At 31.6% G+C, this 25,112-nt stretch overlaps 3 protein-coding genes and 1 long non-coding RNA gene across 4 annotated transcripts; 2 read left to right on the forward strand and 2 right to left on the reverse strand.

Annotated features, from left to right (window-relative positions):
* The first annotated feature begins 1,305 nt into the window (after positions 1 to 1,305).
* Positions 1,306 to 2,228, forward strand: LOC140175452 (uncharacterized). Its single transcript, XR_011866258.1, has 2 exons — positions 1,306 to 1,671; positions 1,932 to 2,228. It is a non-coding gene; the product is annotated as an uncharacterized lncRNA (long non-coding RNA).
* Positions 2,229 to 4,799: 2,571 nt separating this feature from the next.
* Positions 4,800 to 6,038, reverse strand: LOC140175541 (L-type lectin-domain containing receptor kinase VIII.2-like). Its single transcript, XM_072204045.1, has 2 exons — positions 5,946 to 6,038; positions 4,800 to 5,360 (listed from the first exon to the last, which is right to left on the reverse strand). Exons 1-2 carry the CDS (start codon positions 6,036 to 6,038, stop codon positions 4,800 to 4,802), a joined length of 654 nt encoding a protein of 217 aa, XP_072060146.1.
* Positions 6,039 to 8,492: 2,454 nt separating this feature from the next.
* On the reverse strand, positions 8,493 to 11,391 carry LOC112717202 (uncharacterized). Its single transcript, XM_025769298.1, has 2 exons — positions 10,899 to 11,391; positions 8,493 to 8,941 (listed from the first exon to the last, which is right to left on the reverse strand). Exons 1-2 carry the CDS (start codon positions 11,389 to 11,391, stop codon positions 8,493 to 8,495), a joined length of 942 nt encoding a protein of 313 aa, XP_025625083.1.
* A 943-nt stretch (positions 11,392 to 12,334) lies between these two features.
* On the forward strand, positions 12,335 to 12,751 carry LOC112717204 (LOB domain-containing protein 38-like). The gene has a single exon (XM_025769299.1). It carries the CDS (start codon positions 12,335 to 12,337, stop codon positions 12,749 to 12,751), a length of 417 nt encoding a protein of 138 aa, XP_025625084.1.
* Positions 12,752 to 25,112: the final 12,361 nt, after the last annotated feature.

Consider the following 25,112-nt stretch of genomic DNA (forward strand, 5'->3'; position numbering starts at 1 on the left):
CCAGATGGATCTGCAACTCGGGAGGCTCCGTCCGACTTGTGCCCGCGAGTGAATGGGGGGTGGTACCTGCAAAGACACTCCGATGCCTAAGTTAGCAAGAGTGTAGGCAGGTCTAGAGAGTATTGGACTTAGGGATACCTGAGGGGTGTCAGTGTATTTATAGTGGTGAGCCAATAACCACCGTTGGAGTAGTGCCGTATCTTTAGGGTGCTAACCGTCCCTATTATCTTGGGGAGGTTAAGATATGGCTTTATGAAGCGGTTAGAGAGATTTTAGGGGCGGTTACTCATTTGAATGAGTGTTTTTCTGCCAGCTAATCTCACATCCGACTTCTTCAGACCAAGTCGTGGTTGATACCGACTTCTTATATGAAGGTCGGTACTTCAGCTAGGCTTAACCCTTCAGGTTAGGCCTTTTTAGTTGGACCTGGGCCTTTGTATTGGGCTAGGGTATGAACAGTTACTATTTGGAAGAAAAAGACATATTAATTAGTCCACTTTGTATTATTATACCAAATGATTAGTTTGTCACATATATTTAAACAGTTGGAATTGAGTTTAATAAATGTTAGAGTAAATTGACAAATAAACAGACATACTACTTTTAAATTAGTTCCTATGATTAGGGAAAAAGGTCTAAATTTGAACTAATTTATCCATATTTATTATTTTATTAAAAAACTTAATTAATACTTTTTTTAGAGACTAATCTTTCCGAAATATAAATTATTATGGATTTATTTGTCACTTTACTCTAAATACTAAATACTACAAGGGTATACCAAATGCAGCATTGGAAAATCAACTTACCTGCCAGGAGCCGGTCTATCACAAAGGTATACACAAATATTTCACGCTAGAGTTATTGCATTTGATTCAAGGGCTAAACCTTGAATAATTAAAGAAAGAGATCTCTTAAGGTAAATTCTACAAGTTTTGAATTATTTATTTGATGTTACATTGTTAATTACTCTATATATGATAATAGTAAGACATTAGTATACTCCCAAGTTATATGTTTTATGATTGACAGTAACAAATGTCTCTGAATTATAGGCGAAGAATAAGGATTTGAGTATGATAAATAATTAGAAAAAAAATATGTTTTTAAAAAATAAATAAATAAAAAAATAATCTAAGGATATATTTGTCTATTCACAAAAAAGATTTGATCTTTTTTTTAAATATTATAAAATTAGTCCTTCTAAATAATTTTAATATTAAAAATCTTTTTTAATAATTAAATCTTTCTAACGGTCCTTTGTAATAATTTTTCCTATATTTTAATTCTTCCTTGTCGAAATAATCTTATTCGGCCAAATTCAATATGCAAGATTTAAATCTGACAATTTGTTTGACTGTATCATTCTAAAGTACGAGCAGATACAACAGAGATACAGACAGAAACAAAATTAAACAGCTATTAGTAGTTTCGTACTATATTTTTATTACCCTTTTTGAACAACTTTTATGTCATAATTGCGTGTAGTTCAATATTTTTATTACCCTTTTAGAAAAAATTCATGCCATGGATTGATATTGTTAGATGGCATTTTTGATGGTTTCTTTGAATGATGTCCTAATCTTATTCTTTTTCTGACATGATGAGTGTCTGAAAATTTTCAGCCTTCAGCCGTTGTGCCTAGCAGGGTAGCTATGGACAAGAATACAGGTAACTTCATTCTTGTCACTTACAAGCAAAAAACAATTATTAAAAAATTATCATAATAGCTAACTTAGGTTATTTTCATGAAACTTGTCTAAATCTTAAACACAGAACCTAATAGCTTCTAATATAATCCTAAGATGGGAATATAAGAACATATATTTTTCAACTAACTCTTTCTTATCTTAATTGTTAACTGCATTCCAAGAATTTTCAGTGTAGTGAAGTGATGCTTTATGATCCTGATACTTCACATTCCATTTCAGGTTCAGGAGTCAATGATTTAGCTCATGTAACTGTAACAAGACAGTTGGCGAACCAGAATTATGATCGTCCAAGCGCAACTGCACATTCATGAAATTGCAAGTCTTGCATTTTTTGCCTCTAATCCCTCTTTAAATGTGTATTCTTGTTGTCCTTCTTGTGTTTCTACTAATGTTTCTGAAACATGGATGTAATTTTCACACCATATGGATGTATAATTGTACATTATTGAATGAGTTGAGTTATATGCAAATAAATATTATATAAATAATCTATTTTTCAAAGGAAAAAATATATAATTTATATGAGTTGAGTTTTTTTACATTTATTTTGTATGAAAATAAATTTATTTTTCATTGAAAAAATCTAAAAAAATTATATTTATCTTACTAACGGATTTACAGACGGATTTTCTGTCTGTACTCAGAGTTTGGAATGGTATTCCAAAGCTCAAATTACCGACGAAAAATTCATCGAAAAATCTGTCTCTAATTACTGACGAAAAATCTGTCTGAAAATCTGCCTATAATTACCAACAAAAAATTCATCGAAAAATATGTCTCTAATTACTGACGGAAAATCCATCAGAAAGTTTGACGCCCAAGGAAAATGGAGAGGAGAATTTACCGAGGAAAAATTTGTCAGTAACTAGTAAAAATCTGTTGGTAAATTATTGACAGAAAAAAATATGTCGGTAAATAATTTTCGACGAGGTTTATACAGAAAAATAAAATTCGTCGGTAACCAAAATCTGTCAATAATAAATACCAAATATGTTTGTAAATTTGTTTATATTAAACAATTTTCTAATTATGTGTATTGACCATAACTAATGCCTAATTACAATTCATCAAATTAATTACCGTCTATTTGTTGGTTGCTGCATAGACTCTGCCTTTCATCTATCTAAGTCAGCTCTAATACTCTAATAGCTAGTTTATACATTCACAACATGATAGCATCACACATTCACATGCAACTTCTAGGAGGCCATAAATTTTATCATCTAACTCATTCCCAATTATGCAATTATCACTGGCATAATGAAAATCACTAGGATCGGACCAGTGAACAAGTTATTGCTAAATAATAGTTCCTCAATTAATTAACATCAACAATGCCATCATCATGAGAATAAGAATTCAGTATTTATTTAATATATTACTCTTTACCTCATTTTCGAAGTATATTTTGTATTGTAACTTGTATTATATACTGATAAATAATTTTAATGAAAAAAGTTTGAGAAATAAACTTAAGAAACCAAAATCAGCTAAAATATTCTATTTTTAACTTTATTTAATGAGATGAGCAAAGTTTAACTATTATCTTTTCACACGTTTCATCTTTTTTTTATTCAAATATTTATTATATATAAAAATATTAATTGTATATATTAAATAGCATATTATAAATATATACGTTTATCAATTTTCATTCTTAGATGAATACACATAATTTATGGTATTTAATTTACATTATAATAGCAAAAGCAAATTTTTTATTTATTATGTAATATTTATATATTCATACATATAATTTTTACGATTAATATATTTTTATAATTAATATTATTTAATTTTAAATTATATTTTATTATATATTTTAAATTATTTTATCTGTGCACTAATAAATCATAATTTTAAATTATTTTAATATTTTTTTAAAGGCATCATACATTTAATCAAGGTATAATTTTTTAAATTATTGTCTTTGATAATTTGAAAATTTGTTTCATGTTTTTTAAAATGAAATGATTTATTCCGATTCACATATATTTTTAAATTTTACTATAATTGGATTTGAAAAAAAATGTTAAATACTTAAATTAATTTATTCAATTGACAAATTTACTTATAACATCCATAAATTCGTACACATAACATTCATAGTTAAGTAAGGTACACATAATATTTAGGATTTCACTTTAATAACATCCATAATTTCATATTCATAACATTCATAATTTTATACATATACTCAGGTACAGTCGATTTTACGTGAAATTGATACCTGAGAGCTGTTAGATAATTTGACTAATTTGACTAAATTTTCATCTAAATTTTCACCTATATTTGACTAAATTTGACTAATTTCAACTTCACCTGAAGTCAACTATAGATGAATTTTCACCTATCCATAATTTTATACATATAACATTGATTGTAATTAACTAGAAAGGACGATGGCCTTCAACGTCTCCTTTAGGACTATAAAGACAAACAGTAACGGTGCACTTGGCAACGACGCATCCTGTTTCTGGGCATTTACCATTGGCGGTGGTTTTCCCCAGCAGATTCCCAGGTATTCATTCACCAACTCTTGAGCTCTGTTTTTTAGTTTCACATCCCACTTCAGCGGAGGAACCCAACCATTGCTCGTGCACTGATGTGGCCTCTCAAATACTCTTCCGGAGGCTCTGCCTCTTTAGCTACCACAGCTACTATGCACAATAGCAATAATATGCTTGCAAAACTTATTATTATTACCATCTTCCTAATTCTCATTTAGTTGTTCTCTGCCAATACTTGCCAAATATTAGTCTATAATAATATTGTAATGAATAATGGCTATATGTACAATCTATATATATATATATATATATATATAGTTGCCTTTGATGTACTTCAATACATGTATGTATTGATTTAATTACTAGATGATCAAGAAAAAAATATAAATTATTAATTATCAATTAGAGCAGTATAATGATTATATTGATGATTCTTGAATATGATCTTTCATAATAACTTGGGATCAAATTAAAAAAAGCTTGTAAATGCCTTAATCAAATAATGATGCAGGAACAAATAGAAATAGTAGATTAAGTATATTAATTGGTTATTAATTATAATAAGAGAATACAAATTTTATATTGTCAAAATCGGGTCTTTCGGTTTCAGATTCGAGTACGAGACCCAAACCGTTAAAATCGTTGTTGATCCATCGAACTCGATCCACGCGTTCACCGTGTCACCGCTTTTGAGATCGACATTGATGAATCCCAAATCGAAAACCTTCGCCGAAACCATGCTATTTAAGTCCACGCCGACGTAGTTACCGTTAATGTCCTTGAACTCAGCGTCCATTAACGTGTCGAATTCAATGGCGACGAACTTCGTGGCAGCGGCGACGAGGTCGAGACTTCCGCCAGCGTCGTTGAGAGAGTCGTCGCCCGGCGAGAGGACAAATGCGAGGCCGCCGCCAATTGATGAAGGGTTGAGATTGGTTACAGAAAATGAGAAGAAGGTTCGGAAGCTGGCCGGAGAATGGTTTCCCGGTTGGTAGAATTTGACCGGACGAGAATATAAGGCTCTGCTGGAGCCATAGCTGGGGACCGAAAGGTCGCGCGTGAGGCTGATGGTTCCGTTGTTCAAGTGAGCATCGCCGAAGAGTTTGAGAGAATTGAGCGTTAAGGTTCCAAAATCAAACTGAATTAATTTAAATATTTGATTTTTTAATTTTTTGATATAATACACAAAACATTCTAAATTTAACAATAATAATTATCATAAAACTAATATTTATATCCCACTAACACAAAAGTAAATTAAAGTATTACTAGCCAATCATATGAAATTAGATTTAGACAAATTTTTACCGTTAGATTAAAAAGCATATATAATTCAATGACTCTTTATCAACAGGCACATCGATCAGCCAAAATTAAATGTTATACATATTAGTAAGCCAAACACACGCAGCACATAAAATCTGTACTCCTCTTTTGGCAGTCATCGCACTTAACTCTAGCACACCCAACATGAGTAGTTTCTCTCCAAACAACTTGAGTGTATTCTTTACACTTACCACCAATACACGAGTTGGATTTATGGTCGTAGTACTCTTTCTGTGCCACCCATCTCACTACTTTTGCTGCTGTAATGTGTTCAGCAGATCCAAACTTCAGCATAAGATTCTCGCCGTAGATAGGGGACTTGCATGGCGGTGGTTTTCCCCAGCAGATTCTGAGGCATTCATTCACCAGCTCTTGAGCTTTTTTTTTCTAGTTTTACATCCCACTTTAGTGGAGGAACCCCAACACTTGGTCGTGCAGTGTTGTAGCCTCTCAAATACTCTTCTGGAGGCTCTGCCTCATTCGCTATCATAGCTGCTATGCACAATGGCAATAATATACTTACAAAATTTATTATTATTATTACCATCTTCATAATTCTCATTTTATTGTTCTCTGCCAATTCTCATTTGTTGGATTATTATAATATTGTAATGAATAATGGCTATATGTATATAGTTGCCTTTTGATGTACTTGAATACATGTATTGATTTAATTACTAGATGATCAAGAAAGAAACTAAAATATTAATTATCAATTAGAGCAGTATAATAATTATATATAATTGATGATTCTTGATTCTGATCTTTCATAATAACTTGAGGTCAAATTAAAAAAGTTTGTAAATGCCTTAATCAAATAATGATGCAGGAACAAGGAGACACAGGAGATTAGGTATATTAATTAGTTAATTATAATAAGGGGATATAAATTTTATATTATTTAGGATATATAGTAATTAAATTGCGTTATGTATTAATTTTATACTATTTAAATTATAAAGGCTTTTGCTTTTTTATTAATATAAATAATTCATGTATCTTTTAATTTTAAAGTAAATATAAGATGAATATGATATAAATTTTGTGTTTATTTTATTCTAAATTCTCTTATAAATAAAAATTTTATTTTATATCTTTAACTTAACCAACTAAAGAGAGTTTTTACAATAAAATTATTAATCTCGTTAAAATTAATGAATCTAAATTATGTTGCCATAATAGAATTGTTAATCTCACCAAAATTAGTATTTCAAATAACGTTTTGAAATTAATAATAAAAAAAAGAAATATAAACATAATTTCTCTACAAAAATAACCATTTGTATTGCTAAAATTATATCATATATGTGTGGTTTAACTTTATATAAATGTTTGATTTAAAACCCCCCTCTCTCTAACTTGATATAAATGTTTTAAGAGACATTGATCATTAGGCCTAATTAACAAGTCAAAATTTATGCGTATACGTATAATGTCACATATTAATTATAAGGCATATGGCATCTAATATTTGTTGTCTAATTTTTTTAGTAAATTTTAAATATTTAAAATTTTTTAGTTAGTATACTTTTAAATTAAAAAAGTAATTATTTAATATTTTTTAATAATTAAAAATCATTTTTAAAGACCAAAGCAAATACCTCATTACAATTCATCAAATTAATTACCGTCTATTTGTTGGTTGCTGCATGGATTCTGCCTTTCATCAAGTCAGCTCTAATAGCTAGTTTTATACATTCACATGATAGCATAACACACACATTCACATGCAACTTCGAGAAGGTCATAGATTTTATCATCTAACTAAAACCTTTTAATAAAAATATATTTTTTATTTATTTTGTAATATCTATATATTTATACACATAATTTTTATAGTTAATATTTTTTTATAATTAATATTATTTAATTTTAAATTATATTTTACTACATATTCTAAATTATTTCACTTGTATACTAATAAATCATAATTCAAATTATTTTAATTTTTTTTAAAGACATCATACATTTAAATTAATGTATAATTTTTTAAATCACCGTCTTTGATAATTTGAAAACTTGTTTCATGTTTTTAAAGTAAAATGATTTATTCTGATTCACATATATTTTTAAATTTTACTATAATTGAATTTGAAAAAAATGTTAAATATGTAAATTAATTTATTTAATTGACAAATTTACTTATAATATCCATAAGATCATATACATAATATTCATAGTTAGATAAAATACACGTAATATCTAGAATTTTATTTTAATAATATTCATAATTTTATACCTATAATATTTATAATTGACAAATTTTTACAATTAATATTATTAAATTTTAAACTATATGTCTTGTTATTTATTTCAAATTATCTCATGTAGACCAAAGAATTATAATTTTAATTTTTTTATTTACTATTTATATGTATATTTATTTATTAATTTTAATATAACAAATTAATATATAATTACTTTTTAAAATTTTATTTCTTAATTTTTTTATATTTTATATTTTATTTTTTAATAGTCTATATGTAAAATATAAGTTCATTAAGTTGTATAATAGAAATTGTTAAATTCTTTAATTTAACATCTATACTTTAATTTTATATATATAATATTTATAATTTTATACACATATTATCCATTCATAATCAATAAATTGGTGCTACTTTATTATTATTTATTATCTTATTTTACAAATCATAAACCAATAATTTTGAATATTTTTAATTTTTAATAAATAACTAGAGACCGATCAAATTTAAAATATTTTTATTTTTTGTAAAATGTGTTGAGGTGATTTGAGATTTTTTTAGAATTAAAAATATAAAAATTTAAAATTTTTATTTGAGAGAAAAAATTATAAAATTATAAATGCATGCAATAATAACAAAAAAATTAAAATTTGGTTTACATTTAATTTTAGCTACGTAGCATTATTTAATTTTAATAGCCAATTTTATTGTATACATAATAAAAGTAGTTTAATTAACTAGTAAGGACGTACACCATCATCGTTTCCTGGAGGACTATAAAGACAAGCAACAAGAGTGCATCCCACTTGGCATTTATCGCACTTAACTCTAGCACATCCAACATGAGTAGTGTCTCTCCAAACAACCTGAATGTAGCATTCACAATCACCACCAATGCACAAATTGGATTTATGGTCGTAGTACTTTTTTTCGGCAACCCACCCCTCCACGGCTTTTGCCCCCGTAAAGTGATCGGATGTCATATGCCACGCAACATTCTGGCCGTAGTAAGGGTCTATGGTTGGCTGATATTTCCCCTCGAGACAATGTTGGGTGATTGTATTCAAATACTTTTGAGCTTTTCTTGCTAATTTCTCATCCCACTTTAATGGAGGAACCCCAACTTTTGCTCGTTCATCATTATGGACTTTCAAATACTCGTCTGGAGACTCTTGTACCGCAGTTACTATGCACAATGGCAATAATATGCTTAGAAAGCTTATTATTATTATTACCATCTTCATCCTCGTTTTATTGTTTTAGAGATGTGTTTAGGCTTGGGTATGTATCATCTATTTATATTATGTCGTAGTTGCCTTTTCGTTACTTGGAATACATGTATCGAAATTTACTAGATGATCGACAAGGAAATATAAATTATTAATTATCAATTATTATTAGAGCAGCTTAATGATCAAGTATAATCGATGATCCTTGGCTGTTGGCTCTGATCTTTTATAATAACTACTAGACTATGGTGGTAGATTTTATTTTATATTCTTATTTTATATAGTATAAAATAAAGGTGTTTATTTTAATATATATTGCCAAAATGTCGTTTAATTAAGACGATTCGATGGACGCTTTTAATATAAAAAATATTACTTGTTCTTTTTTCAGTCAATATTTTTAAAAATTTATTATTATTAATTTATTTTTACGTATTAATTATTTAAAAAAGAGTTTTATTAGCGAGTCAATGGAATATTTGTACAATATATACAATGGATTATTTATTTGGCCCATTATGAGTTAAAAAATGAACATCACCTATACTATTCAGAATAACTATCCGGGTACTAGAGATAATAAACATCTCATGTCAAAACACCTCATCCCAAAAACTTAAACTAATGAAAAAAGATAACATTAATGCTTATATCTTTAATATTGAATCGGACATTTCTAAATCTCTATTATACACATTGTACAAATATTTTATTAACAGATTGGCTCCTATACTTCCTCTTTAAAAATTAAAAAAAGTATTTATATTTTATTTATTTTTCAATAAAAACAAAATAAAAAATAATATTTAAAAAATACCTAATTATGGTCATGTTTGCTCTCGGTTGACGCGTACGACAAATTAATTGATCTAATCAAAACTACATTTGGTAATGCTTAAAAAATAAAAAATAATTAAAATTTATCTCATTTAATATTTATTAATTATTTATTAATTAATAAATATTAAATAAGATAAATTTTAATTATTTTGATTTATTTTATTTTAATTATTAAATATTTTTTATTTATTATATATAAAAATAACTTTTTTGTCGTAAATTTAAATAGTTCATTAGAGATACTCATACTACAAGAATCATAAAAATTAAAAAGAGACACCCACACAAAAAATGGATCAGTTTTCGATTTAATTTGACTGATCGAGTTTTGGCCAATTTAATCGTTATGAACAGTTTTTAAACAGACAATTTTAGTTTATCAACCAAATCACAATCACATAGTAAACAATTCTCAATCTAACCAATTGACTCAATTCGATTTTTAAAACATTGGTTGTTTCTATTATTTTTCAATTGTTATTTGATCTACTAATCTTTACTTTCCTTGATTGAGGGTCAAGAATTTGTTAATTATCGGAAAAAATTAATGATTAATACTAATTGCATACTGTTTTAATTAACTTTTAATATGGGGGGGGGGGGGGGGGGACTTGGGCAAACACAACCATAGTTATAAGCTAAAATTGATAACCATAAAATCTACAAGATCAATGCAACAAGAACGAAAATAGGAAACTATTGCAAACTTATAGTATATATTAGCCGATCATATTCTTACGTGTTGGTATGGTAGAATACTAACATGTATCATTTTTTTTTACATTTTTAATATTTTTATGGTATGAAAGATAATTTTTTTATTTTCATTCACTTTTTGCAATTATTTTTCATACCAAAAGTGAAAGATGTACGAAAGAAAAAAATACACAAAATAATATATATATCATTTCTCGTTAATTAAACTATAACTTATAACATATATTTTTATTTATTATTTATAATGATTTCACTACGTAGCATTATCCAATACGTAGTATTACTCGATTTTAATAGTTAATTTTAGTGTATACTTAATAAATAAAAGTAGTTTAATTAACTAATAAGGGCGTTCACCATCAGCATTTCCTGGAGGACTATAAAGACAAAGAACAAGGGTGCATCTCTTTTGGCATTTATCGCACTTAACTGTAGCACACCCAATATGAGTAGTGTTTCTCCAAACAACCTGAGTGTAGCATTCACAATCACCACCGCCAATGCACGAATTGGATTTATAGTCGTAATACTTTTTTTCGGCAACCCACCCCGCCACCGCTTTTGCTCCTGTTAAGGGATCGGATGCCATATGCCACGCAAGATTTTGGCCGTAGTAACGGCTTATGATTGGCTGAAGTTTTCCCTTGAGACAAGTTTGGATGAGTTTATTCAAATACTGTTGAGCTTTTTTTGCTAATTTCACATCCCACTTTAGAGGAGGAATCCCAAGGCTTGCTCGTGCATCATTATGGATTTCCAAATACTCTTCTGGAGGCTCTTGTACCGTAGCTACTATGCACAATGGCAATAATATGCTTACAAAGCTTATTATTATTATTACCATCTTCATCCTCGTTTTATTGTTTTAGAGGACAAGTGTTTAGGTTTGGATATGTATCATCTATTTATATTATGTCGTAATTGCCTTTTCGTGTACCTAGAATAATACATGTATCGAAATTTACTAGATGATCAACAAAGAAATATAAATTATTAATTATCAATTATTAGAGCAGTTTAATAAGATCAAGTATAATCCATGATCCTTGGCTCTGATCTTTCATAATAACTACTAGACTATGGTGGTAGATTTTATTTTATACTTTTATTTAATAAAGGTGTTTATTTTTTAATATATATGGTCAAAACGTCTTTTAATCAAGACGATATGGTAGACGCTTTAAATAAAAAAAAAAATCTAAGAAATCAGTATTTTTATTAAAATTTGATCCTTATTTAATCAGTAAAAAAAAGTGTGTAATTTCACATTATTAAATATAATCTTATACTATTAAAAATATTAATAATAACTAATTAATAACTATAAATTACAAATAAGTAATGCTAGAAAACTAAAAGGGTATTAGCCAAAAATCAGCTAAAATACCTTTGGTAAATCCAAAATCTCTACGAGTTAATATATATGATGTTTCTTCTGTTAAGTATCAGAATGTTTCTTTTTCATACTAAATGGATGTTCTTTTATATATTTTCGAATTTTTTTTGTATTGCAAATGTGAATGTCTCTATTTCTTTAAGAATTTCATATTTTTTTATATTTTATAGATATTTAATTATTTTTGCTAAAATATAACTGGATATTTTTTTTTGTTAAGTATTAGGATGTTTTTTTCATATTAAATGAATGCTTTTTTTATATTTCTATAATTGTGTAGTTTGCAGTCTCTTTAATTATCAAAATGGTACCTAATATCCCAAAACACAAAGAGCAACATCGTGATGATGTGCTACCGTGCGACTACTGTGAAAGCCATTGACAATCCAAACTTCACATGATCACCTGCATCATAGCACTCTCCAACCAAGTCCACCTTCAAAAGCAAGAACATATATTCTGTGCAGCTCTTTTTCAGTCTCTACTTTTCGAAGCATGTGGACGAACGGTTAACCCGGTTAACGGTGACGTTGGACTACTATGGACTGGAAACTGGCACATATGTCAGGCCGCCATTGAAACGGTGCTCCGAGGAGGCTCCCTCAGGCCTATGCCGGAGCTATTCGGTCTCAACGTGCCTGTTCCTGTTGCTGTTGACGCCGACTCCGAGAGAAAAGTCACGTGCACTGACGCGCGGAAGCTCCAAGACCCGAACCCGAGTCCGAGCATAAGGTTCACGAGCTCTCGATCTGGTAAAGACAGTTCCGGCTGGAAGCGGAAGCAATCAGAAGAGTGGGTCGCGGTGGGGAGGTGAGGAGGCGGAGAGGGCCTGACGGTGAGAGAGAGAGGTCTGTGTGTTTGATTGTTAGAGGTGGGTAGGTTAATGTAAGAGAGAAGATAAAGATTTTTATAGGTTTTAATTAGGTTTAGTTAATCAATTTTAAATTTTTTAAATTTTGATTATTAATATAAATTTATGTGGTTTTGTTTAGTTTTTGGCTAATAACCTCTTGTTTCATATACTTTTCCATTACAAATATGCTAATAATTTTATGACACTATTTTCCCTTTAAATAATAAATACGTGATCATGTTTGTTCTGGGTTGACGCATACAACAAATTAATTGACCCTATTAAAACTACATTTGATAATGCTTGAAAAACAAAAAAAATAATCAGATTTATCTTATTTAATATTTATTAATTATTTATTAATTATTATAATTAATAAATATTAAATAAAATAAATTTTAATTATTTTTATCTAATTTATTTTAATTATTAAATATTTTTTATTTATTATATATAAAAAATAATTTTTTGTCGCAAATATAAATAGTTCATTATAGATACTCATACTACAAGAATCATAAGAGAAGAGACACCCACACAAAAAAGTTGAGGTCAGACATGTGGAAAGCGATTTGGGCTGTTGGAGCCGAGGTAGGGATTTGATTCACATTAAATTTGGAATAAATTTTTAAAATAATTAAATGATGAAAAAAGATAATTATAAAAAAATTAATTATGTTAATTAAATTAAAAGAATAATTTACTTTTTTATATAAATATAAATATTATTAATTATATATTTTTATTTATTATTTATAATAATTTAATTATATAACATTATTCAATTTTAATGGCTAATTTTAATACACATAAAAATAGTTTAATTAATTAGTAAGGACGTACACCATCAACGTTTCTTTCGGGACCATAAAGACAAACAACACGGATGCATCTCATTTGACATTTATTGCACTTAACACTAGCACACCCAACATGATTAGTGTTTTTTCAAACAACTTTAGTGTAGCATTTACAATCACCACTAATACATGAATTGGATTTACGGTCGTAGTACTTTTTGTCGGCAATCCACCACGCCAGCCACCGCTTTTGCTCCCATAATGGGATCGGATCCCCTATTCCACAAAGAATTCTGGCCGTAGTAAGGGCTTGGGATCGGATGAGTTTATTCAAAAGCTTTTGAGCTTCTTTTGCTAATTTCACATCCCACTTCAACGGAAGAACCCAACATTTGCTCAGAGTCTTGTACCGCAGTTACTATGCACAATGGCAATAATATGCTTACAAAGCTTATTATTATTATTACCATCTTCATCCTTGTTTTATTGTTTTAGAGGATAAGTGTTTAGGCTTGGATATGTATCATCTATTTATATTATGTCGTAGTTGTCTTTTCGTGTACTTAAAATACATGTATCGAAATTTACTAGATGATCGACAAAGAAATATAAATTATTAATAAAGGTGGTGGATTTTGTTTTAAACTTTTATTTAATAAAGGTGTTTACTTTAATATATACGGCAAAAACGTTTTTTAATCAAGACGATACAATAGACGTTTTAAATAAGAAAAAATTTTAAGAAATCAATACTTTTATTAAAATTTGGTCCGTATTTAATTAGTAGAAAAAAATATACAATTTTATACTATTAAATATAATCTTACACTATTAAAAATATTAATAATAATTAATTAATGGTTATAAATCATAAATGTGTGCTAATCTTATGACACTACTTTTCCTTTAAATAATAGATATATACTAGATCATGTTTGTTCTCGGTTGACGCATACAACAAATTAATTGACCAAATCAAAACTATATTTGATAATGTTTGTAAAACAAAAAAAATTAGAATTTATCTTATTTAATATTTATTAATTAATTATTAATTATTATAATTAATAAATATTAATAAAATAAATTTTAATTATTTTTGTCTAATTTATTTTAATTATTAAATATTATTTATTTATTATATATAAAAAATAATTTTTTTTGTCGTAAATTTAAATAATTCATTATAGATACTCATATTACAAGAATCATAAAAGAAGAGACACCCATACAAAAAAAAAATGATCAGTTTTCAATTTAGTTTGATCGATCGATTTTTGGCCAATTTAATCGTTAATGAACATTTTTTAAACAGATAATGTTAGTTTATCAACTAAATTATATAGTTAAACGATTCTCAATCTAACTAATTGACTCAATTTGATTTTCAAAACGTTGGTTGTTTCTATCAAATTTTCAATTGTTATTTGATCTACTAATCTTTACTTTCTTTTATTGAGGGTCAAGAAGTTGTTAATTATCGAAAAAATTAATGATTAATACTTGTTCTGGGAGGATTATTCCTTCCGAGCTATACGTCGGTCCTGTGATGGTCTCAGGTGTTTGAAAATTCGATCTAAACTCAGAGTATCCTTGTGAACTCGGACCCAAGCATGGTACCTGCAAAAAGGATTCCGATGCTTAAGTTAGTGAAAAATTACTTAAGAAGATATACGTGTAATCAGTGAAGTGGTGTATTGAATATTTTACTTCATGTCGTCGGTCACCTCTTGATTTATAACTCGTCTAGGGCTGAATTATTCGTCAACTAGTGCCGAGATCTCCGTGACCGACGTGAGGGCGTGATTTTTGGAAGAGGGGTTTGTTGGGATAGGATTCGTTTACGTTAAGGAGTTTCGTTTAATTTTTGAATTGATTCTATCTTAATCGAGGTATAATTCGGTGTTTTCGACATATAAGGGATACGGTACATAGCCCCCAAACATGACTTGCCATTTTCATACTTTTAGCAAGTTGAGCTTTATAATGTAGTTATACCTCGGTTGTGAATATTTATGTTAGCCCCTAATCTCAACATGCATTAGTCCCTGACCTTTTACCCCGCGGACATTTTAATCCCTGATCATTGAAAAATATTTTTAAGTCCCTAACGTCCTTAAAAATTAGATGGATCAGTCCCTCCGTCTATAAGTCACCGTCAAACCCAACGAAAAATGCTAACATGGCTACCCCTCTGCTTACCTGTCTTAACGGCTTTCCCACATGGCATGTTAGTGGGATGGAGCTTTTGAAAAATGGACACATAAGTCCCTATCACTCGAAACAATGTAGTTTTGTGTGCTGCCCTAATCTTCAAATTCATTTGGGTCGTTTGTTTATGGTGGTGGCTGGTGGTGAGGAGAAGAGTTGTACGAATTTCAACAATGGCTACGAAGGGGGCATCATCAACCTCAAGAAGAAGCGTAAGTGGAGTAAGAGGAAAAAAATTCTGCTTCAAACTCAATTCCATGTGTTGTTCATGCTAACCATCCAAACGACGTTGTCGCCTCGAGGTGCTTCTATGGAGTTTATGCAGTAATGTATATGTCGAGGACCATTAGCAACACTAATAGAATCTTCTTGGGTTGTCCATTCTATAAGGTAAGTTAAAAAATTTTGGCTTTGGTCTGATTTAAGATGGATGCAGATAGTAGATGATTTTGGTGATTTTGACAGGGAAAGGAACCTCATTACAAATTTTTTGTTTGGGTCGATGAGCATCTTGCTAGAATAGGAAGTAATTGTTGCATCTGTGACAGTAGACATTTGGTTGAGAAACATGTTGAAGTTGTAGAAGAGGAAGAGGAAGATGAATTGGATCATAGAATGACTATTTTGGAGGAGAAGATTATTACTTTGAAGAAGAAGAAAAACCTGTTAGCCTTGTGTATTCCTGTAATTATATTTGCTGTTTTTGTTGCTTTTTATGTAGCTATTGCTTGAGAGATAAATTATAGAAATCATGATAGAGAATGGGATGTTCTAGGTTTTTCTTGTTTATTGAAACATGCCATTTTGGCAAGTTATGGATCCTGTAATCTAAATGAAACTCTAGTTATAATATCAGTATGTTGAACTTATGTTTTGAATATCTAAATAAATATGGAAACATTGAAGAATGAGACTTAGTAGTTGTATACATAATTTAGAAAGTTGATGTTATATTGCTAAACAAATTTTTCATAGCCAGAGTTTCCTAAAACTTCCCAAAATGAACAAGTCTCCTAAAATGAATAGTTTGATGAAGCTTAACATGTCAAAAGTAAGCCTCAAACACAAAATACAGATCCTAATTCGAGGATGTTCAGAAATAGGTATAAGCCAAACTGCAAAACCAAGTTGACTAAAAGCTAATACAAGATATAGTGGAATGCCCAAAGTTACACAGTTCTTCACTTCTTTGGCACGATGGAAGGTGGATTAGGGATGAATTTGAATAATGTGGTTGTGGTCGTGCTTGCTACTGCTAATGTCTCCTGGGTAGCTGCTGCATTCGGTCTTGGGATGACTTGAGGTGGTTGTGGGCCAATGGGATTTGGCTGACTTTGAGGAGGGAGTGGACTGGCATAGTGGAGCTAGTGGTCTGAATATCTTCTGCTTGGGCCTCATCTTCGATGGAGTTGCTTGAGCTTTTTGGTGGGTTGTAGATGGAACTTGGAGTGGAGGTCTAAACAGTGTCCTTCTGGCTACTGGTCTTGGCCTGACTTGGGGTGCTACTAGTGTTGCTGCCACAGGGTTGGAAGGACCTGGGGTTACACCACTTGAGACCTGTGTTGAGACATGGGTTGAGAAGAATTGTAATTAGTCATTAATTAATCAATAATGCACATTAAACATTCAGTAACTTACAGCAGGTATGAGTTGCTGGCTAGGTATGTTATGATCCTAACTAGATGGAGCATCCTGACTAAACAGTAAATAGACATTAAATAAATATTCAATAAGACACAAATTCCTAACCAGTTAAGAAATCAAATAGATTACTCCTTCAGCGAATTACTTACACTATCAGTTGGAGCTGATTGTGATAGTGGGATGACTGCCAATGACTGAGATGTGGAACCTTTCTTGGGCTTCTTTGTCTTAGGTTTTCAATTGGGGTTAGATGGAGCACCCTTGCATGTCTTGTAGTTATGTCCCGTTGAACCACACTTACTACAAGTGACTTTGAATGACCTCTTTAACTTTTCTCCTTGTTGCATCATTGGCTCAGCTGGATCCTTCTGTCTATTGTGCACTTTTGGCCTGCCAATTGGTCTCTTTATGATAGGAGGATCCGGCTTTGAATACTCAGTCTTTGTCCAGAATTCCTCACTTAGTACAGGCTAAATACAATGAGCATATGTCTTGTGTAGTAACTCTATGCATAACCATGGATGCACATAATCTTCCGGATGATTATGCCTCTTCCTTATTGCTGCTATGGCATGGATACAAGGCATGCCTAACACAGAAGACAACATCATGAACCAGAACAGAATGAACCATTAATAAAACATCATTCAGCCAGAAACTTAAAATATTGAAAACAATAGATTAAAACATCTTGGACATGTATTGAAATAATGCGTAAGAATAAATTAAAACTAACTAGTGAGCTGTCATTTGTTGCATGAGCAGGTCTGCCTGATGAGATCCACGTCCACCTTTGTAGCTTTACGACTTGCTTCGAAACGCTTACGTGTATCATCACCTGTCCACTCTGCACGCCATTTATTACTAGGCCTTATTAGACGCTCTATCCTTTTCTGCTGAACAGGTGCGAGCTTTGCAGTATAATCACTAAGTAGCTCTTTATGCTTAATCACCCTCTGCATTAGATAGCACCTAATTTCTTCACACATCGTGAGGATAGGCTTGTTTCTATAGTTGACTATCTTTGAATTTAACACTTCACACATGTTATTTGTGAGGTTGTCCACTTTTGGCCCATGAGAGAAATATGCCTTCACCCTAGTAGCTGGCTCAAACTTGGAATGATATTCCCATGTCCCCTGATTAATGTCTTTGAGCTTCTCCATATGTTTCTTGAATTCGGGTATGGTGGTGCACCTAGCACAATCCCAAACCACCTCCCGAATATACAAATCCTTAAATCGGTTTATAAAGTTTTTCCAAATGTGCATCACACAGCTTCAGTGATGGGCATTTGGCATCACTTCTTTCAATGCAGGTAGCAATCCCTAACACGGTACACAAAGATTTCACCATTAAACAGAATTCAGAATAATTCAACTAGTATCAAGTATATAAAGAGTTATGAATGTTACCTTCTGTTGGTCGGACATAAAATTTCAACCATTAGTCTACACATCCCCCAGATCCTCTTGAAGTAGAGTAAGAAACCACTTCCAAGACTCCTTGGTTTCAGACCTTGCAACTCCATAAGCAACAACATTAAATTGATTATTCGCATCTTGGGTCACTACTGTTAGGAGTTGTCCATCATAGTATGTCTTCAGGAAACAACCATCAAGGTGGATTAGAGGCCTATATCCACTCTTGAACCCCTGCTTGCATGCCTCTAACCCTGTATAGAGCTTATCAAACACAGGAGGGGATTGAAGAATTGGAGTTACACACAGCTCTGCTCTAGACCCAGGGTTGTTTCTTAGAATCTCAAACAAATAATCCCTCACATTATTGTACTACTCCCTCTCATTTCCCATTATCATTTCCTTTGCCTCTTTAACTGCTCTATAGACCATTTTTGGATGTGCATTGAGTGAGAACTCCTTTCTCAGAAAGTCAACAGCTTCATTTGTTTTCATGTGAGGCTGTGTACTCATTCTCTTTTCCACCTTCTTACTAATCCAATGTTGATCAGCAGTGTTACTTCCCAGGTCCCTTGCACATTTGTGATCGTTTTTGTAAGTCTTCACCTGATAGCATTACAGTGATTTGTTGTATGACAAGTGAATTAACCACGGGCACTCATCATCCATGCATCCCACCCTAACTCTCTCCCTATCATTCTTAATCCACTTAAGCTCTCTACCCTTAGTAATGAAAGAGTCTTTCACAACTTCTTTAAATCTCTCTATGGTTGCAAACCTAGTCCCTAATTCAAACCGACCCTCTCCAAAAGCATAATTATCATCAAATTCAGGAAACGTGTGCTTGCTGGATTCATCATCTGATGATATAGGAGTGTGTAAATCCTCAGAATGGTAATAATATATGGGGTCATCATCATCATCTTGGACTGCACTGACATAGAACCTCACAGTTGGATCTCTGTTGGGATGTTGCTCATTGGGCTCAGAATTGGCTTGTTACTCATTGGACTCAGTCCTGGCCTGCTGCCTTCTATTCACCTCAGATGCCCCTATTCCACTACTTTGTCCCTTCTTTAACCAACTTCTCCTATTCCTATTCACACCTGTCTTCTTTGTAGCTGGCTTATTTCCAGATGGCTTCTTTGTAGATGGCTTAGTTGGAGACACAATTTTTTCCTTTCTCTTACTAACTCTCTTCCTCTTTCCTGTTCTGTCCTTAACACTATTATCACCTTCATCACTGTTACTTTCATATCCGGGTGGCGGAGGTTTGTAGGGCTCATCCTCCGTACTCTCGTACCCATCATCTGAAGATGAATTCTGAATCTCTTCTAACACAGGACTCTTGCCTTTGTTTCCACCATCCTCCACAATCTCAGGCTCATCAACAGGGTGGTTAAAGTACAGGTAAAACTCATTCATCTTTGTATTCTTCATTTTGTTCTCTCGCATGGCATTAATCTCTGCATCCCCCGTCAAACTGTGCAGCCCCGACTTAGCGTCATCACTCATTGGATCATACCAATAAATTGCCTTGCATGATTGGTACCCTAAGCCTTTAAAAAGTGTGATCAAGCCCCTAATATTCACAAAACCCAGGTCCATTTTGGGAAATTTCTCTACCTTTCCATTTTGATAAACAAGGGAACTATTACTGTTTCTGACAAAACTATCTCCATAGTGGAAAACTGGCACCAAAAACACATCTACCATCTAGGAAAAAAACAAAAATCAATGATCAACTAACTCTACACTCAAACATCAATCTCCTTCAAAAAATAGAAACAGAAATCAACCAAGAACTTTCTTTTTCCCTAACATTAAATCAATTTCACGGTTACAACGCACATACTATTTTTACCATTACTATCACCATGCACGTACAACAGTTCATACTTTCATAACTATTGAACTTTACAATTGACTCACTAAGCAATGCAATTGATTCTTACCTTCGATGACGAAGACGGCAAATCAGACAACACTATATGGTTCTCCCTCTTCAACAGCGAATGCACACCGGAACCTTCTCAGTCTGGATGGTGGTTTTTTTTTAGGGAGAAACAGAGTATTCCTGCGTTTGATCTTTGGACTTTTTTAGGGTTTAATGTAATTCAGTAAAATCTCTGTGGGTGTAATAGGCATTGTACATAAGGAAATTGATGATGGTGTATATAAGAGGCAACACACAAAACGACATCGTTTTGAGTGATAGGGACTTATGTCTCTATTTTTCAAAAGCTCCATCCTACTAACGTGCCATGTGGGAAAGTCGTTAAGCCAGGTAAGCAGAGGGAGAGCCACGTTAGCCTTTTCCGTTGGGTCTGACGGTGGCTTATGGACGGAGGGACTGATCCGTCTAATTTTTAAGGACGTCGGAAACTTAAAAGTATTTTTCAATGGTTAGTGACTAAAATGTCCGCGGGGTAAAAGGTCAGGGACTAATTTGTCCTTTTCTCTTAAATTTAAGTAATAAAGTTACCTTGTGAACGGTTGTTTGCAATAAATTTATTGAACTTTCTAATTGGATTCGGGCCTTGGAAGCCATCCAAGCACGCAAACAGTTATGCTTTGAAAAAGAATGTTAAAAATATGAAACTAAGAAGAGGGTTTAAGAGAATAAATGAGTGATGGATGAAATTTGAGAATGGAAGAAGACTAAATTTAATTAGATTAACTAATAGTCAATATAATAGAAAGATAAAATGGGTTTGAGACTTTTAATAATTGGGCTTAGTTTATTTGTAGTGGGGTCATTTAAAAGTTAAAATGGGGGCATATATATGTATACTTTTTTTGTTTAAAAAAATAAAATGAGAGTGGGGCAAGTGCCCCCCATTACCAAGCGTAGGTCCGTGCCTGTTGTTGGGCTTCTTTTTGGTCAGAATGTATTGTTGCCACCATATTGTCCTGCATAGAAAATTTAACGCAAAGGTGAACTGTAGAGACAATGGCTCCAAAAGAATTAAGGGACGGACGTCCCAAAATAATATTGTAAGGACTAGGACAATCAACTACTAAGAATTGAATATCTAAAGTTTTAGAGTTCGAGGGTTCCCCTAACGTTGTTCTCAATCATACATAACTTGATACTAGCACTCTTTCTCCGGATAACCCTACCAACTCCCCGGTCAAGTGCTGTAATACTTTGTCGCTGAGCTGCATTTTTCTTTATGTTGAGTAGAACAACATGTCAACACTGCTTCCTGGATCCAGTAGTACCTTTTTTACTACCAGTTCTCCCGTACAAATTGAGATCACCACTGGGTCATCTAGGTTCGGACATGGTGACTTGAGGTCAGACATGCTGAAAGCGATTTGGGCAGTTGGAGCCGAGGTAGGGATTTCCTGGCGAGATCCCTCCATTGTCATCATGGCCCGATAACTTCTTTTTCTAGCTATTTTAGTTGCTCTTCCACCTGCAAAACTACTTGATATATAATTTATTATTCTTTTGGAGGTAAGAGCTTCGACTGGGCCATGCCAATTTCCTTTTTCTTTATGGTTGGAGCTATAGCTCGGTATCTCTCATTGTTTTTTTCCCCCTGAAAGTGACATATTTGTCCAGTAAGCCTTGTCTTGCTACTCTTTCCAACAAATCCTTCGCCACCATACATTTATCAGCTGTATGGCCGTACTTCTGGTGAAATGCACAATATTTGCTTTTATCAACATATTTTTGATCCTGGTACATGCCTGCTTTGCTCGACGGCTTGATGAGCTTGTTGTGCAAGATCACTTTGATTATGTCCTCCCTTTTGGTGTTGAATTTGGTGTAAGAGTCATACTTCGGCATTCGCTTGAAAGGTTTCTTAAAGTCTCTATTCTGAGATCAGTTAAGTTTTTCGTCTTCTTTTTGAGGTCTTTCGCTCCTCCAAGCTTCACGGAGCTCCTCTACTTCAATCTGTCCGGTTGCTTTTTTCCTGAACTCCTCCAATGTTTTTGGTTTTGCTACGGCTATTGCTTCTTGGAATTTTCTAGGTCGAAGGCCGCTTTTGATTACATGCAATTGCACCTCTGGATTGAGGTCCGAGATCTCCATTGCTGCTGTTGTAAACCACATCATGTAATCTTTTAAGCTCTCATGTTGCCCTTGTTTGATTGTGCTAAGATAGTCAGAACCTCATACATAGATTTTGGAAGCTGCAAAGTGGTTGATGAAGAATTTGGCGAACTCATCAAAATTTGATATTGTACCTACAGGGAGATTAGAGAACCATAATAATGCAGCTCCATCCAAAAAGGTTGAAAAGGACCTACACAAGATAGGATCGTAGTCACTGTTAAAAAACATCATAGATTCAAATTTTGTAACATAGACTTTAGGTTCTCCGATTCTCTTGTGCGGTGCTACTGTCATTAGAAGTGTAAATTTTTTAGGCATCTCAAAATTCATTATTTCTTTGGAAAAATGACCAATCTAGGTATTTCTCCTGTCTTTGCATTCAACTCCGATTGTTGCTCCTAATGGAGGTTGTCCTGGGCTTTCCTTTTGTCATTCTTCTCCTGGCCGTTATTCTGCATTGTTGCTAATAGTTTGGTCATGCGTTTGTTTTCCGCCCCTGTAAAGCAGCATTAGTAGCCATAAGTTCGGCATTGGTGGGGTTGGCATGAGGAGTTACCGAATGATCCGTCATGATTTGGCTCCTGAAAAAAAAAGCACATACCAAGTATAGTAGTGTTAATTAAAACTAGAAGTGAAGCGAGGGGCCCATGGTGGACACTAAATGTTCTGGGAGGGTTACTCCTTTCGAGATATACGTCGGTCCTGTAATGGTTCCAAGTGTCTAGAAATTAGATCTCAACTCAGAGTGCCCTCGTGAATTTGGACCCAAGCGCAGTACTTGTAAAAAGGATTCCGACGCTCAAATCAGTAAAAAATTACTTAAGAAGATATATGCATAATCAGTTAAGTGGTGTATTAAATATTCTGCCTCATTTCGTCAGTCACCTCTTAATTTATAGCTCGGCTAGGGCCGAATTATTCGTCAACTAGTACCGAGATCTCTGTGACCGACGTGAGGGCGTAATTTTTGGAAAAAGAGTTTGTTGGGATAGGATTCAGTTACATTAAGGAGTTTAGTTTAATTTTTGAATTGATTCTATTCTAACCGAGATATAATTCGGTGTTTCCGACATATAAGAGATATGGTACAATACTAATTGCGTACCTAGTTTTAATAACTTTTAATATATTATGCATATAAGGTAAAAAAAAAAATCTTGGGCAAACACATTCATTGTTATAAGCTAAAATTGATAACCATAAAATCTACAAGATCAATGCAACAAGAACGAAAATAGAAAGCTATTGCAAACTTATAGTATATATTAGCCGATCATATTCTTCCGTGTTGGTATGGTAGAATACTAGCATGTTTTGGTAAGCAGTGACGGACCCAGAAAAATTAATTGGTGGGACAAAAATATATAAAGATAAAATTTAGATAGAAAATATATTTATAGTTTGAAACGAAAACTATATATATATTAAAAAATTAAAAATATACATCAATACATATATATATATATATAAATTAATTAACTCGTAAACAATATATTATTTTAAATTATGATAAAAAAATAATTTATAATTATTCTCTTTTTATTTTTGACAAAATTAAATATTATTTTATATATATGTATTCTTAAATAATTATTTATTATTTCTTCCTTAATTGTGATGTTTATTTCTTATAATATTTACAGTATAATATTATAGAAAAGACTATTTTAATAAAAAATATTAATATATAAAGAATATGTTTTTAGTGTTAACTAATATTTAAAAATATTACTAATAACTAAAGTTATATTTAATTATAAAGTTAAGTTTTAACATGATTATTAACTAATTTGCCAATGTAGTGAAGTTAATTATAATTATTTGTTAATTAATTGATTTATTTATCTTTTTTAAAAATAATCTAATAAAAAGACAAATATATACCTCTATATATATTTATTAATTACTTTATAAAATATTTGTGGGAGCAAGTACCCCTCTCTCCACCACCTGGGTCCGTCCCTGCTGGTAAGTGATATTTAATAAAGAAAAAAAATGATATTTGTATCATTTTTTTTACATTTTTAATATTTTTTATGGTATAAAAGATATTTTTTATTTTCCTTCATTTTTTGAAATTTTTTTAATACTAAAAGTGAAAGATGTACGAAAGAAAAAATACACAAAATAATATATATATCATTCCTTATTAATTAAACTATAACTTATAAGGGTGA

Source organism: Arachis hypogaea, chromosome 10 (assembly GCF_003086295.3).
Source record: "Arachis hypogaea cultivar Tifrunner chromosome 10, arahy.Tifrunner.gnm2.J5K5, whole genome shotgun sequence".
NCBI classification, from domain to species: Eukaryota; Viridiplantae; Streptophyta; class Magnoliopsida; order Fabales; family Fabaceae; genus Arachis; species Arachis hypogaea.